A 14,708-nucleotide genomic window follows, 5' to 3' on the forward strand; every position below is an offset into this window, starting at 1 on the left:
ACAATGTCCTTTCTTAACAAGATGCTTTCATTTAAGAACCACAGCAAGCTACAAAGCAGAGAGCAGAGCCCTTTCCCATGTGCTTGGTAATCTCCTGGCCATGAGCCAGAAAAGATCATTCCTAGTTCCTTCAATTCATCCTAATACACAGAAGTGCTTCCTCTTCTGTCTGAATGCTGTCACTGCAGCTACCATAGGTCATAAATAGAGATGAGTTCAAACTGGAAGACAGGATTCACCTACCCATGAACGTGGAGAAGTTTGTATTTGGGTCTGGATCCAAACTTGACAACTCAGGCCCAGCTCTAATCTTACACAGACTTTACATAGAGGCAGAGAGCATAGACGTGCAAGTTACAGAAGCTCTCAATAAGGGGTGAGTTCTCAACTAACACTCATAGCCAAGAATTGATACACCAGATTCTCCTCTCACTTACTCCCCCGATACGGTGGTGTACCTTAACTGACTTCAGTGGAGCTACTCCAGATTTATACTGGTTTAAGTTAGAGTGAAATCAGGCCACATCTATCATATCAGCCCATCACTGTGGTAGCCAAGCACCTTGAATGAAATTCACCTGTGCGCCGAGGGCCAGCACGCAGCCCGTTTAAGACCTCAAGATAAAGCCTGAATTTGACCCTCTGCGCAGGGGCGAATTTTACCCTAACAACATAGGCTTATTCCCAAGCATCTATTACAATAATAAAGAGCAAGTCTCACAAGATGTACATGCCATCAATGACTTCCACACAACAGTAATTTACCCTTAAGATTATAGTTGTAGAAGCAGCATCCTAAATGCAACCTGAACTATTTTATATGCATCCAAGTCCAGCAACTCTACTTTAATTAACTGATTATTTTAGTTAGCTAGGGCCCAATTCTGCTCCCGTTGATTTCCAATGGGAAAACGTGCATTGGCTTCAAAGGGAGCTGGATCAGGCCTGCAGTTAGTTCGGTTGTCCCTCTTTCAGCTCACTCTGTATTATTAAAATAAAGGTCAGAGCAAGCTGACATGGTGGTTCTCTAAAGGCCACTGAATGAGGAGTGTCAGCAGGTCTGACTCAGCAGTTCTGCCCCATTCATTTGTTATCGCCATGGTGCCCGAGTCAGGTGACTTCCCACCCCACTCTGAGCTGGGCTGGTGTTTTTAATGAAGTGTGAGCATTATCCGTCCGTGTGCGCGCCACACCAGGGTACGTACAGTTTTCTCTTTATCCCAGCGGCGCTGGGGTTTGATTGGAGCTGGCCGAACAGAAACTGAATCAGCTGTTAGGGGAGATCAAAGTCAGGTGTTAATCAGCATTCCACACTCCAGAGCACCTTTCTTATCACGTACATTCCCCCATTTTACCGAAACCCCAAAGATATGGGATCTGCCATGCAGAATATAGAATCATAGAAATGGTGGGCTGGAAGGGTCCTGTGCTGAGGTAGGACCAAGCAGACCATCCCTGGCAGGTGTTTGTCAAACCTGTTCTCTAAAGCCTCCAATCAGGGCCGGCTCCAGGGTTTTGGCCGCCCCAAGCAGCCAAAAATAAATAAATAAATAAATAACCCGCGATCGCGATCTGCGGCGGCAATTCGGTGGAAGGTCCTTCGCTCTGAGGCGGAGTGAGGGACCGTCCGCCGAATTGCCGCCGAATACCTGGACGTGCCGCCCCTATCCGGAGCGGCCGCCCCAAGCACCTGCTTGACAAGCTGGTGCCTGGAGCCGGCCCTGCCTCCAATGACGAGGATTCCACAACGTCCCTTGGAAGCCTGTTCCAGAACTGAAACTACCCTTCGAGTTAGAAAGTTTTTCCTAGTATGGGGTGGAATATCCGAATCTGGATATTGACCTGGACCTGATTTTCAGGTAGTGTTTCAATGCATGGAACTGTGCACATTCTTTCACTGCCAGGTGCGCATGAACAGGACTAGCTAGCTCACCATGTGCATACACAGTCCCCAACTAACCCCATCATACCTGGTGTATGTGTGCAAGCAAGCACATAATTCCGTGTGCATCAATGCATACAGATCTGCTTGGCCAGAATCAATCTCTATATAAGGTAACGGGCTATTTACAGATTAAAAGGCAATATCCACGGGTGGTCCTGGACTGGGCGTCTCAGCCACTTCTGCTGGATTTTTAACCCTGTTTTGCTCAAGACACTAACCCTAACGCAAGAATGCGTTCGTAGTGAGAAATCCTTCATCAGAGGACACTTGACTCAAGCCTAATGCAACACTTTCTCCGCGGGCCAGGTACCAACTGTGTATTAGCATCATGTCCTGCATCCATCGCGTGCCTGTTTCTTGCAGTACAAGAAAGAGAGCAGCGAAAATGCATCTACAGTGTGTGGGGGGCTTCTACCATGCCATCGTGTTAGAATCAGAATGTGACTCCTCTTTGGTGGAGAGGGAATGACGGTGGGCTTCGCTGTGCCATTTATATGCAGCCCCATGGTGGGGGCTTTGTGGAGCCTCCCCTCCCCTGGGGAAGCTCCAGGAGGAATTCATAGATTTTAAGGCCAGAAGGGACCACTGTGATCATCCAGTCTAACCTCCTCAATAACTCAGACCCTAGAATTTCACCCAATAATTCCCTCTACCAGCCAGATAACTCTGAAGAACTCATCCTGGAGCTGCCTGGCAGACTGGAGAGCAGCCACCTCTACACTCCCTGGTGCAACGGGCCAGTTCTGCTGTCCAGCGTGGAGGGGGGACAGCTGATCGGTGCACCTCAGAAATTACACTGAGAGACACAGAGACTGCGGCTGTGTCTGCATGCACAAGGGAGGGGGAGGCTCTTTGCATCCTTTCACAGCCTTCTCACTGATGCATCAGGGCTCCACCTGGGCCTGGATTCTTTGAAATCTATGGAAACTTGACCTTCCCATCTCTCGGACTGTGCATAAAATGTCATGTGAACCACTCAACAGAAAAGCTGATGCAGTTTTTAACTGAGAGGTCCGAGAAGGACAAGCACAGCATTGCGGTGTAGCGACTGCAGTTAGAAACCATACAGTTCTGCCCATCTGAGGAGATAACACTGCTGCAGTATCTGTGATAGTCCCTGTCAGGGCCGGCTCCAGGCACCAGCCGAGCAAGCTGGTGCTTGGGGCGGCAGCTTGTAGGAGGCGGCATTCTGCCCAATTCTAGGGCAGCACGGCTGCTTTTTGTTGTTGTTGTTCCACTCCGACCGCCCTGTACGGGGCAGCAGCGTGGAGGACGGGAGCGCCCTGCAGCAAGCCCGGCAGGGCAGCTAGCGTCCTTCCCTCCCAGCCGACCGGAGCTGTGCGGAGCCCTCCCGGCAGGGGGCACGGCGGGAGGGGCCGCGTGGCAGCGCCCCACTGAAGCCCTGGCCTCCCCCCTTCTCTCTCTCCCCCCGCTCCCTCCCTCTCCCCCCGCTAGCCGGGGCACATCTGCAGGGCAGGGAGTCCCCCTGCACCCTGGCTCCGGCCGCGCCGCAGGTTTTTGTTTTTTTTTTGCTTGGGGCGGCCAGAAAGCCAGAGCCGGCCCTGGTCCCTGTTCTTAGCATTGACTTCAGTGGGGGCAGGCTCAAGGATCTTATGCTTCGGGCTAGGTAGTGCAACCTTTTCTCCCCTTGGTGAGTCCCGCCTCGCTCACTGGTCTCAGTGGCACTCACCGATGGGAGAAAGGGTTGCACAACCTAGGGAATGTACAGGCTTTGTGATGATTTTACTGTGACTTGCACAAAGAGCTAGGGAGAAATTTGAGCAAGCCCAAAAGTCTGTAGTCGACACCCATAGCCCAAGGTATTAATGATGAGGACTATCTCCATATAAAATAGAAAATGCATAAAATGACCCATCTTGCTCCCATTGAAACCAGTGAGAGCTTTGCCCCCGATTTCAATGTAAACAGGATCAGGCTCAAAGTGCCCATGACTCCCCTACATACAGTGTGGCCTAAAGTCACTGTGATCACTAAGGAGCAATACAAATTCATCTGCTTAAGGATTTTACCCTTCTTTATACATGGGCACAGAGCTAGACGCTGAGTCTGAGCTCCCCTAATGCTATCCTAGGGCTGCCTGGCTGTAAAACCAGATATGGCCAAAGGTGATACAATTCTCCACCTGTCACGCAGAGCTCCTATTAGCACTCAGGAGAGCCATGTGCAGTGGAATTAGGAAAGAGGGAAAATACATACATGGCAATGACAGAGACTGAACAAAATATAATGTAGGCTCTGGACAGGAATAGGGAGACTTAACTACATCTTTCTGATAGTCTGCATAACACAGTTCAATACAACTTTACGGTTATCTGAGCCGAGCTGGGCTGATCGCTACCTTGTTGATCACTTTCTGTTGCTGAGAATGATTCTGCCTGAGAGATACAACTTCCCGCCACAGGACTTCATTCTGTCTGAAAGGGAAACAGAAACATCACACAGGCATCCCCACCCACAGGCCTGGCGTTCGCTGCCGCGGCCGACTGTGTGAGATGTGTATCTTTTCTTAAAACCCCAGATGCTGGAGACGTGATTATCTGAGCGTCTCAACCTTCATATTATATCTATTTAAAATAAGTAGTTGGCCTTCCTGGTTGCAGAGAAAGCTTGAAAATACAACCCCCAAAAGGTTCAACAAACGTACGGCAAATAAAAAGAATCCAAAATCATTTGTGATTTCTGACTGGTTTGGCAACACTATACTTCTTTCCACTTCAACTGAAATGGCACTCCTGTAAATTCAATCCCTCCCAACCCCAATGAAACGATATTTCAAAGGGACCTCTCAAATTGTGTCTGCAAATCAAATTGTCCACCTACACACATAGCTTGTATGCACAGGTTTTATGTGAGCAGTTTTATAGGCTTTCTTGAAAATTTGGCCTCAAGGGTCTTCTTTTTAACGCTAAGAACTAGTGAATCCAGCACGGAGGCTCCATCTTTAGTGCATGCTTCTGTGCCTTCATTGTGCAGTGGTCTCAGAACAGCCATAATTCTCAGTGCCTTAGAACTTGGCACAAGACAAGTTATAGACAGAGCTGGTCAAGTAATTCACTGGGTAAAAATAGCCAGCGAATACAGCCCTATTTGCCCACCACTCATTTGTGACTGTATTCTGATACCATTATTTGTAGGGATTTGTGGAATAGTTTGGAAGTACAATTTTTCAGCCTGTTTGCAGTCTGTTCATGTTGACTATTCACTTCTCATTATTTGTGGCATGTGATTTTAATTCATTGAATGCTATTTTTAAATTCCTTTTATAAATTCAAAATGGAAAGGAAGACCAAAACCCAATACTTCATTGGACATAAAACAAACGTTTATAGCACAGAGGGGATTCATTTTAAAGATCGTATTGGATGTGCATGATATAATTCCCAGAGGTCCATAGGTCTTACAAATACTCCCCAGGGTTTGCAGCTATGTCACGAAGCAAACACGTAGGAACAATGTGAATGCGATCAACTCACTGCTTCATGTCCTGCATTTGACACTCCATGTTCTCCTGCTGACTTCTCAGAATCTGGACTTCGTAGAGCAACCTGCTGAGATCCTCCTGGCGCATCTTCGTTTCCTCGCTTTTCATGACAGAGACCTGAGAAGAGCACACGAGGCAGAATTTACTACCGCAAGACGTTATGCACAGGGATGAGAGCTTTGCAATGGTTTCTAAGCAGGAGTATCAGCTACAGCCTGGGCTATTAAGTGATGATATATTGGAACAGGAGACACCATTTTAAGAGTCCGGGGTGGCCCCAAAGGGTCATAGCTAGGGGCATTGGAAAGTAAACAGAGGCTGAAGAGCATGACAAATTCTTTAATAGTGAGGTCTATTAGGCTAGGGACTAGCATCCTAGTAGCTGTGGTGAAAGACCCATCACTGGAGTTATTTAAAACTGAACTGGACAAAAATGGTACTTTAAGGATCAATCCAGCACTAGCACTAAGGAGATGAACTAGATGATCTACCCAGGCCTTCTACATCCCTAATGTCAGCGATTCTAGGAAGTGAGGTTAGCTAACGGTGCAAGCTTTCTAGCAGCCTTCCATCACCCTGCCCGTTCCTCTAATGACACAATTAGACCCCATGCACATCAGCGCCCCAGGAGAGGAGGTGCAGCTCTCACTCAATTCCCACCTTCCTTTTGATGTGTTCCAAGAGGTGTTCGTGGCCTTGTAGGAAATAAAGATGCTGGAACTCAGTGTCATCACGTTCAGGCTTGACAAGGCCACCCTGCTCTATATTTACCACTTTCCTGAAGCCATCTAAATGTAAACAGAACTGGTGAGAACCATGTAGATCATATAGATTGGGAAGAACAAAGAATCCCAATGTTTGAATTAGCCTTCCCCCCATTACCCACTGATTTTCAAGTGTAGTTTTCTTTCCCCTGCTCCTAATTTCTGCCTGAGTGTTGTCCTAGATATTGCAAATATGCTGCAAGGAGCGAACCCTTCATTGGTTAGCTCACATGGTCCTTAACACGCCAGTGGCAGAGATGGGCCAGAGATGCTAATTTGTCTAGCCAAATACACCTCAAACCCCAAACTGGAGGCACCTGCTGAGATGGTAGTACAGTCTCTACAACCAATTCAACCTGGCACCTCTCTGCTGAATGGGGCTGCTAATTAGTGCCAGTTGTAATGATGGTGACTCTTGTTTGTTACCAACTTGCCCATTAGCACTCATTCCACATGGGCAACTGAACAGATCTTGGATAGAAACAATTTTTTAACCTAGGCTGCATTTAAACTGCTGGCCTACAGTTGAAAGGGCCATTTCTAATCCTCATGTAAACATCCACAGCCCACCTTTACCTTGTAACGCTTTTGTGAAAAATAAAAATGTAATTAAGGCTGGAGTTCATCACCAGGCAGAGGGCAAAGCACCTCTGACATTCTATTTAAGCCCTCAAAATAGGACATACGCAGTGCCTAGGTGTTGTGCTGGCCTCTGCACAGGGGTGAATTTCACCCCCTAAATCCAGCACCTACTACTGGGATATTTTGTTACCCAAAAAACACTAACGACACAGATCACATGTTCTGTAGTTGCTTGAGGATTTTTAGGAATGGGACACGTGAAATGCTGTTGAAACTTCAACCAGTGCTTCAAAATATTAATACCTTGCAGATGTATTAAAAATAAAGAAAGCATGTGATAGTGTTGCCCCTAGCAGCTAGTCACTGTTTGAGGCCCTGTGGGTGTTGCAGCTGGAAGTTGAAATTGAAGATAAGCTGGTGCAGTTTTGTTTATTTACACAGAATAAACCTTTACGCTTGGAAGTTCATAGCCCTGGCACCTCTGGGCTTGCTTAGTCACTTATGAAAGTAAAAAAATTGCTTGAGCCCTGGCACCTAACTGCTTGAGCCCCGGTACCTCTTTCGTTGCAAATTAAGCACTGCATATACCCTTCCCCAAAATGATATTCAGCAAAGCCCCTGGGCAGGTTCATGCACTCCTTTTGACTTAGGTCGGGCTTATGCTTACAATTATGTTAACTATAGGGTGAGTTCACACCAGAGTCTCTGAATCCCATGACAAGGTTTCACCCAGCTGATAACAATAGTTTACCTGCCATTGTGAAAAATACTCAATACATCTTAAAATCTATTTTTCTATTCCCCCCCCCCCCCCATGAACTGTTCTTCATAGTTTTGGCAAGCCTGGAAGTAACAAAATACTAGGAAGGGCTAGACCAGTTCTTACAAAATCTCCACTCTGATTTTTTGACAAGAGAGATTTAGTAGGAGATTTTCAAAGGTAAAAATCAGTTAGGTGCCATTGACTTTCAGCAAAAGTTGGACACCTAGCTGCCCTTTGTGCCTCTGAAAATCTTTCCTTGGATGCTTGTGTTCACTTATCTAAACCACTTATCTAAACCATACCTGGGACTCTCGGATATTGGCCTAAACTATGAGCTATGCCATAATATGCTATATAACAGGGATCGGCAACCTTTCAGAAGCGGTGTGCCGAGTCTTCATTTATTCACTCTGATTTAAGGTTTCGCGTGCCAGTAATACATTCTAACGTTTTTAGAAGGTCTCTTTCTATAAGTCTATAATATATAACTAAACTATTGTTGTATGTAAAGTAAATAAGGTTTTTAAAATGTTTAGGAAGCTTCATTTAAAATTAAATTAAAATGCAGAGCCCCCCGGACCGGTGGCCAGGACCCAAGCAGTGTGAGTGCCACTGAAAATCAGCTCACGTGCCGCCTTCAGCACGCGTGCCATAGGTTGCCTATCCCTGCTATATAACATAGAGGAAAATGTATTAAGTGACCAGTCAAGGGGCATATAAAAACTGGTTTTCTAACAAAAATGACCTCCTACTGAGGACGGATGAGAACTGTTCTCAGTACAACCAAACCCTGGGCATGGGTGAAGATTGTGCTTTTAAGATTCTGCTACTGGGCAAGAATATCAATAGGGTTTCTGAAAATTCTGATATAACATGTTATATAAAGCAAATGACAAATTATGTGTCATCAGGCTGACTGTAAGCCGAAAACTTTGGAATGGAAACTTTGTTTACAATTAAAGTAATCTGTGTGCTCTAATATAAATACAGCACAAGGAAATCTCACTCCTGCGTTCTGGTAACAAGCCTTTCTCATGACCTATGAATTCATCAGAAGCCTTTAATCAATCTGCAGCGTTCTATAACAATTCTTTATCCATACTGCACAACCTTCTGTCTTTACAAGGGAAGGCCTTCATTTAGACACATAATTCAGGCCACACACAGTTGGCACCATCTCATTTATATTATCGTACATTAGTTGCTGCAGAAATGCTAAATCTTAATATGAAGGGTAAGGCAAAATTATTTAAGAAAAAGAATTTAATCCATATCATTTTTCTTGTGCCCTTCACTTTGAGCCTCTGTGGAACGCGGAGTCTCATATCTGGGTCTTGGCTTTTATACTTAAATTTATCTGTTATTCTTATGCTTATTTTATTCCCTTCTTTCCCAGATGATGTCTCCATTATAGTGCACTCAGGCATTGGAGTTTTACTTACACATGTTCAGCTGCCGGACAAAGCTGGCCATGTTGTTGTGTTTGAAATACTTAGGCAACACCTCCTTGGCAAACTGACCTTGATCGAAAACATGGAAGCTGGTGCCATTCTGCAGAGAAGACAGGAAGAAAAGAAAAAAAATCACACAGTAATTCTGGAATCCCCAGAGGCATGTGCGAGCCAATGAAATGGGAGATGGCCAGATTGAGTTAATTACTTAGAGCCGTGACTGTCAAGGTGATCAGATACAATGAGGTTGAGATGCAATGGTGGCGAGTATGGGGTAGCAGTGTGATCCAATGGATAGGATACTGAACTCAGGAAACCTGAGCTCTATTCTGGGCTCTGCCACTGACTTGCAGGGTGACCCTGGGCAAGTCACTTCCCTGCTCTGTGCCTCAGTTTCCCCAGCTGCAAAATGGAGATAATGATATGGACTTCCTTTCTAAAGTGCTTTGACATGGACTGAGGGAAAGTTATATATTATTATTGCATGGTAGCTATACCTAGACAGATTGCTTCCATGGGACTTTGACTTTAAGGCTTCCTTTCTGTGCAGACATGAGTATGGCAAAGCCATGCATGCTGGGACGCAAAGTTGAGTGTATGTGCCAGCCAGCGAGAAGGTGGAGGAAGTAACCAGGGTGCCATTTTAGACTTGATTCTGACTCAAAGAGGAACTGGTTGCAAATCAGAAGGTTGAAGACAGCTTGGGTGAAAATGATCATGAAATGATAAATTTCATGATTTTTAGGAAAGGAGCAGTAGCATAGGGACAATAGATTTCCAAAAGGCAGACTTAAACTCAGAGAACTGGTAGGTAAGGTCCCATGGGGGAAAAAATCTAATGGAAAAAGGAGTTCAGGAGAGCAGGGAGTTTTTCAAAGACACAATATTAAAGGTGCAACAGCAAACTATCCCATGCAAAAGAAAGATAGCAAGAATAGTAAGAGGCCAATATGGCTTCATCAGATTAAAGAATATTTAGGTAAATTGGATATATGCAAGTCAGCAGGGCCTGATGAAATTCATCCTAGGGCATTGAAGGGACTAGCTGAAGTGATCTCGGAACCGTTAGAGATTACCTTCAAGAACTTGGTGAGGTGTCAGAAGACTGGAGAAAGACAAACATATTGCCTATCTTTAAAAAGGAAAACAAAGAGGACCCAGGGAATTATAGACCAGTCAGCCTAACTTCAATACCTGGAAGGATACTGGAGCAAATGATTAAACAATCAATTTGTAAGGACCTAGACGATAATAAAGACTGACCAGCATGGATTTGTCAAGAAAAAAATCATGCAAAACCAACCGAATTTCCTTTTTTGACAGGGTTACTGGCCTAATGGATGCAGGGAAGCAGTAGACATGATATTTATTGATTTCAGTAAGGCATTTGACACAGTGCCACATGACATTCTCATATGCAAACTAGGGAAATATGGTATAGATGAAATTACTATAAGGTGGGTGCATAACTGGTTGAAACACCATATTCAAAGTATAGTTATCAATGCTTTGCTACTAAAATAGGGAGACTTATCTAATTGGGTCCTATAAGGGTCTTTCCGGTACTATTCAATAATGACTTGGACAATGGAGTGGAGAATATGCTTCTAAAATTTGTGGGGGAGGGGTTGCAAGCACTTTGGAAGACAGGATTTGAATTGAAAATGACCTTTACAAATTGGTCTGAAATCAACAAGATTAAAGACAAGTGCAAAGTACTACACTTAGGAAAGAAAAATCAAATGCACAGATACAAAATGGGGACTAACCGGCTGGGCGGTAGTAGCAACAGTAGAGAGCAACAAAAATGATAAAAGATTTAGAAAACCTGACCTGTGAAGAAAGGTTAAAAAAACTGGGTATGTTTAGTCTTGAGAAGACTGGTGGGGGGAGGGGGGAAAATCTGATAGGCTTTAACTATGTTAATGTCTGTCATAAAGAGGACGGGGATCAATTGTTCACCATGTCCACTGAAGGTAGGACAAAAAGCAATGGGCTTAATCTGCAGAAAGGGAGATTTAGGTTAGATATTAAGAAAAACTTTCTAACTACCTGAGTAGTTAAGCTCTGGAATAGGCTTCGAAGGGAGGTTGCAGAATCCCCATCATTGGAGGTTTTTAAGAACAGGTTGGGCAAACACCTGTCAGGGATGGTCTAGGTTTACTTGGTCCTGCCTCAGCGCAGTGGGCTGGCCTAGATGACCTCATGTCTAGTTGGCAGCCAGTTTCAAGCGGAGTGCCCCAAGGGTCGGTCCTCGGGCCAGTTTTGTTTAATATCTTTATTAATGATCTGGAGGATGGAGTGGACTGCACTCTCAGCAAGTTTGCCGATGACACTAAACTAGGAGGCGTGGTAGATACACTAGAGGGTAGGGATCGGATACAGAGGGACCTAGACAAATTAGAGGATTGGGCCAAAAGAAACCGGATGAGGTTCAACAAGGACAAGTGCAGAGTCCTGCACTTAGGACGGAAGAATCCCATGCAGAGCTACAGACTAGGGACCGAATGGCTAGGTAGCAGTTCTGCAGAAAAGGACCTAGGGGTCACAGTGGACGAGAAGCTGGATATGAGTCAACAGTGTGCTCTTGTTGCCAAGAAGGCTAACGGCATTTTGGGCTGTATAAGTAGGGGCATTGCCAGCAGATCGAGGGACGTGATCGTTCCCCTTTATTCGACATTGGTGAGACCTCATCTTGAGTACTGTGTCCAGTTTTGGGCCCCACACTACAAGAAGGATGTGGAAAAATTGGAAAGAGTCCAGCGGAGGGCAACAAAAATGATTAGGGGTCTGGAGTGCATGACTTATGAGGAGAGGCTGAGGGAACTGGGATTGTTTAGTCTCCAGAAGAGAAGAATGAGGGGGGATTTGATAGCAGCCTACAACTACCTGAAGGGGGGTTCCAAAGAGGATGGAACTCGGCTGTTCTCAATGGTGGCAGATGACAGAACAAGGAGCAATGGTCTCAAGTTGCAGTGTGGGAGGTCTAGGTTGGATATTAGGAAACACTATTTCACTAGGAGGGTGGTGAAGCACTGGAATGCGTTACCTAAGGAGGTGGTGGAGTCTCCTTCCTTGGAGGTTTTTAAGGCCCGGCTTGACAAAGCCCTGGCTGGGATGATTTAGTTGGGAATTGGTCCTGCTTTGAGCAGGGGGTTGGACTAGATGACCTCCTGAGGTCCCTTCCAACCCTGATATTCTATTATTCTATGGTCCCTTCCAGCCCTACATTTCTATGAAAAGAGGGTGCAATGCTTCCACCAGAGCATTGCAGTGAAGTTACGGTAGGTCTACAATATAATCAAAGGTGTGGCAGCACTACATGTAGCCATGCCCAAACTATCTTTGTACTAGCGAGCTTGAATACAATAGCAATGAAGCAACAGTGCCCGGGACTAGCCACTCAAGTACATACCCAGTGTTAGAGGTGGTCTTCTATAGCCCGTGCTGCCAAAGCTTCAGCGCTATTGTTATTCAAGCTAGCTAGATTACGGTGCAGTCATACCTTCGATTGCATGCCCTTATCAGCAGGGCCACTAACTGGGCTGGGATGGACAGTCTCGTCTTTGACATAGTGTGCCAAATTGGGAATGTCACACCCTACCGCCCTGTTCTATCAGGAGGGTGGATGCTGAGTGGAGGGAAGGATGCAGGACATTTTTACGCTGTGTTGGACTGTTTTCCAGCCAGAAAATACATTCTGATGAACACCCCTGCATTATTCTTGTCCTCGCTTCTACACTGGTCCCACGCATATAGGCCGAACACACACAATTTTGGGGGTGGGCCAGAAGCATAGCACTATACCAGAGATGGGGAAATGATCCGCTATTTAGACAAACAGGTTTACTTGGTCCTGTCTCAGCGCAGGGGGCTGGGTGAGGTGAGCTCCTGAGATTCCCTTCCAGTCCTACATTTCTATGATACTACATCTAACCCTAGATCTCCATGCCCCCATGCTCTTTGTTTAGATTATGCTTCAAGACAACCGTTGATAAGCCACGAATAGTATCCATGAAATGAAGACAGGGGAAGCTAAAACACGGGGAGTGGACTGGGATTCTCTGCTGTGAAAGCAATACGCACACAGTCCATCACGCTGATGTGTCTGCAGTTTTCCACTGTGGTGTTCAGTATTACCATTAATGGTATCACCTGGGCTTCCTTGTCACAGCCAGACCTATTTTCAACAGAATTATTAACAACCATGATTGGGTCTTTTGATTTTTACACAACAGCAATATGCAGAAACCATGTGGACACAGTTGGGTCCCAAATAACCATTTTTACTGACATGCAAGGCCTCTCTACATACACAGTGCTGGCTGGACTGGCTGGTTTTTGGCACCTTCTAAAATACAGAACAAGTAAGTGCCACTAGAGTGCTCACAATTGATTTGAAGAGATGCTGCCTTATTTTCTTATATGCTACATATTGTCACTCAAGGGTGGGATACTGCCAAACCCTACTGTCCTAGTCATTTTCCTTATGATTTCTTTGCTGCGGTGGCAGATCTCGGTGTCTGAATGGGGCCTCTCGACCCAGCCTCTTCCATTTGCTATTGCAGTTAAGTCATAACAACAGCTGATTCAAGACTGCAAAGAAAATGCATGTTCAGAAACATGCAATCAAATTCTGACTGGCGGTTCGGCTCAGCCATGTTTGATCCCCTTATTATTCTCTATTTGCAAATATTTATATAGACTTTTTTTGTGCAGACAAATATTTGGGAAATGGCTTCCCTTTATTAAAATATAACAGTATTCAAGTATGGACAAGTGTATTCGCTATTCATCATTACTTATTCCCACTTCTATCCGGTTAAGGACCAGAAGCAATACCATGTGACTTCAGTGAGACATCAGGTACCATGAATAATGAGTAGTCAAAACAAACAATTTGCTAATAATCTATAGGCTGAAATGATTCATAGCAACTTCTCTGTTGATACCTACTAATAGGTTAGCAGAAGCCAGAATTCGCTAACATATGCAAAGGTGAAAATTTCAATTTCACTCATTCACATGCTTAATTAAACACACCCTATTTAAATGCCTCTTGATGCTCTTACAGGCTGTAATCACTGGCATGATTGCGATATCACGGATTCAGCACTCTGTCGTCACAGTACAATAGGTGGGCTAGAAAGGAGCGGGGGGGAGATCAAAAATAATAATGCACCATATGCAAGTGGGTCTGGAAAATTACAAAAAAAAAGTGTAAAGAAAAAGCGACTATTTATAGATTAAAAATTTCTCCCCATTATGAAAGCCCTTCTTTAAAGTGAATTATGTATAAACCCTATGATAAAATGAAGTAAGGAAATGGGCCTATAACACAGGATTCATGTGGTGGTTAATGAACAAAATATAACTTTCTTTTTAGAGATAGAAATGCAGCTTACATCCCATCCCATGCATTCGGAATGAAAACTGTGCTGAACAATGTTCCCGTGGCTAAAAACATGACAAAGAGGCTGACATCAAAATATTTTTTTTTAAAGTATGCTTTAATTATAGTTCCTTTTGTGGAAAGTGAGTGTATAAACATAACATACTGGATAATTCTCTGCTGAAAAATAAATCATGTCTATTTGTAACAACTGTTAATAAAGTTAAGTGCACAATACGATTTCAAAATGCTAGAGAGTCAAATGACGTTAGTCCTTTAATTGCACTTAGCGTTTAAAAGCCCCAAATG

The 14,708-nt window shown here is 44.7% G+C and overlaps 1 protein-coding gene across 1 annotated transcript in view; it reads right to left on the reverse strand.

Moving 5' to 3' along the window:
• Window positions 1-14,708, reverse strand: part of HSF4 (heat shock transcription factor 4) — a 33,608-nt gene that overhangs the window by 18,266 nt on the left and 634 nt on the right. The window contains exons 2-6 of the mRNA XM_065416867.1: window positions 8,999-9,107; window positions 6,108-6,235; window positions 5,440-5,564; window positions 4,305-4,380; window positions 1,206-1,270 (exon numbers count right to left, since the gene is read on the reverse strand). Coding sequence (XP_065272939.1) covers window positions 1,206-1,270; window positions 4,305-4,380; window positions 5,440-5,564; window positions 6,108-6,235; window positions 8,999-9,107 — 503 coding nt within the window. The remainder of the gene's footprint in view (window positions 1-1,205; window positions 1,271-4,304; window positions 4,381-5,439; window positions 5,565-6,107; window positions 6,236-8,998; window positions 9,108-14,708) is intronic.

This window comes from Emys orbicularis, chromosome 14 (assembly GCF_028017835.1).
Source record: "Emys orbicularis isolate rEmyOrb1 chromosome 14, rEmyOrb1.hap1, whole genome shotgun sequence".
In the NCBI taxonomy this organism is placed as follows: domain Eukaryota; kingdom Metazoa; phylum Chordata; order Testudines; family Emydidae; genus Emys; species Emys orbicularis.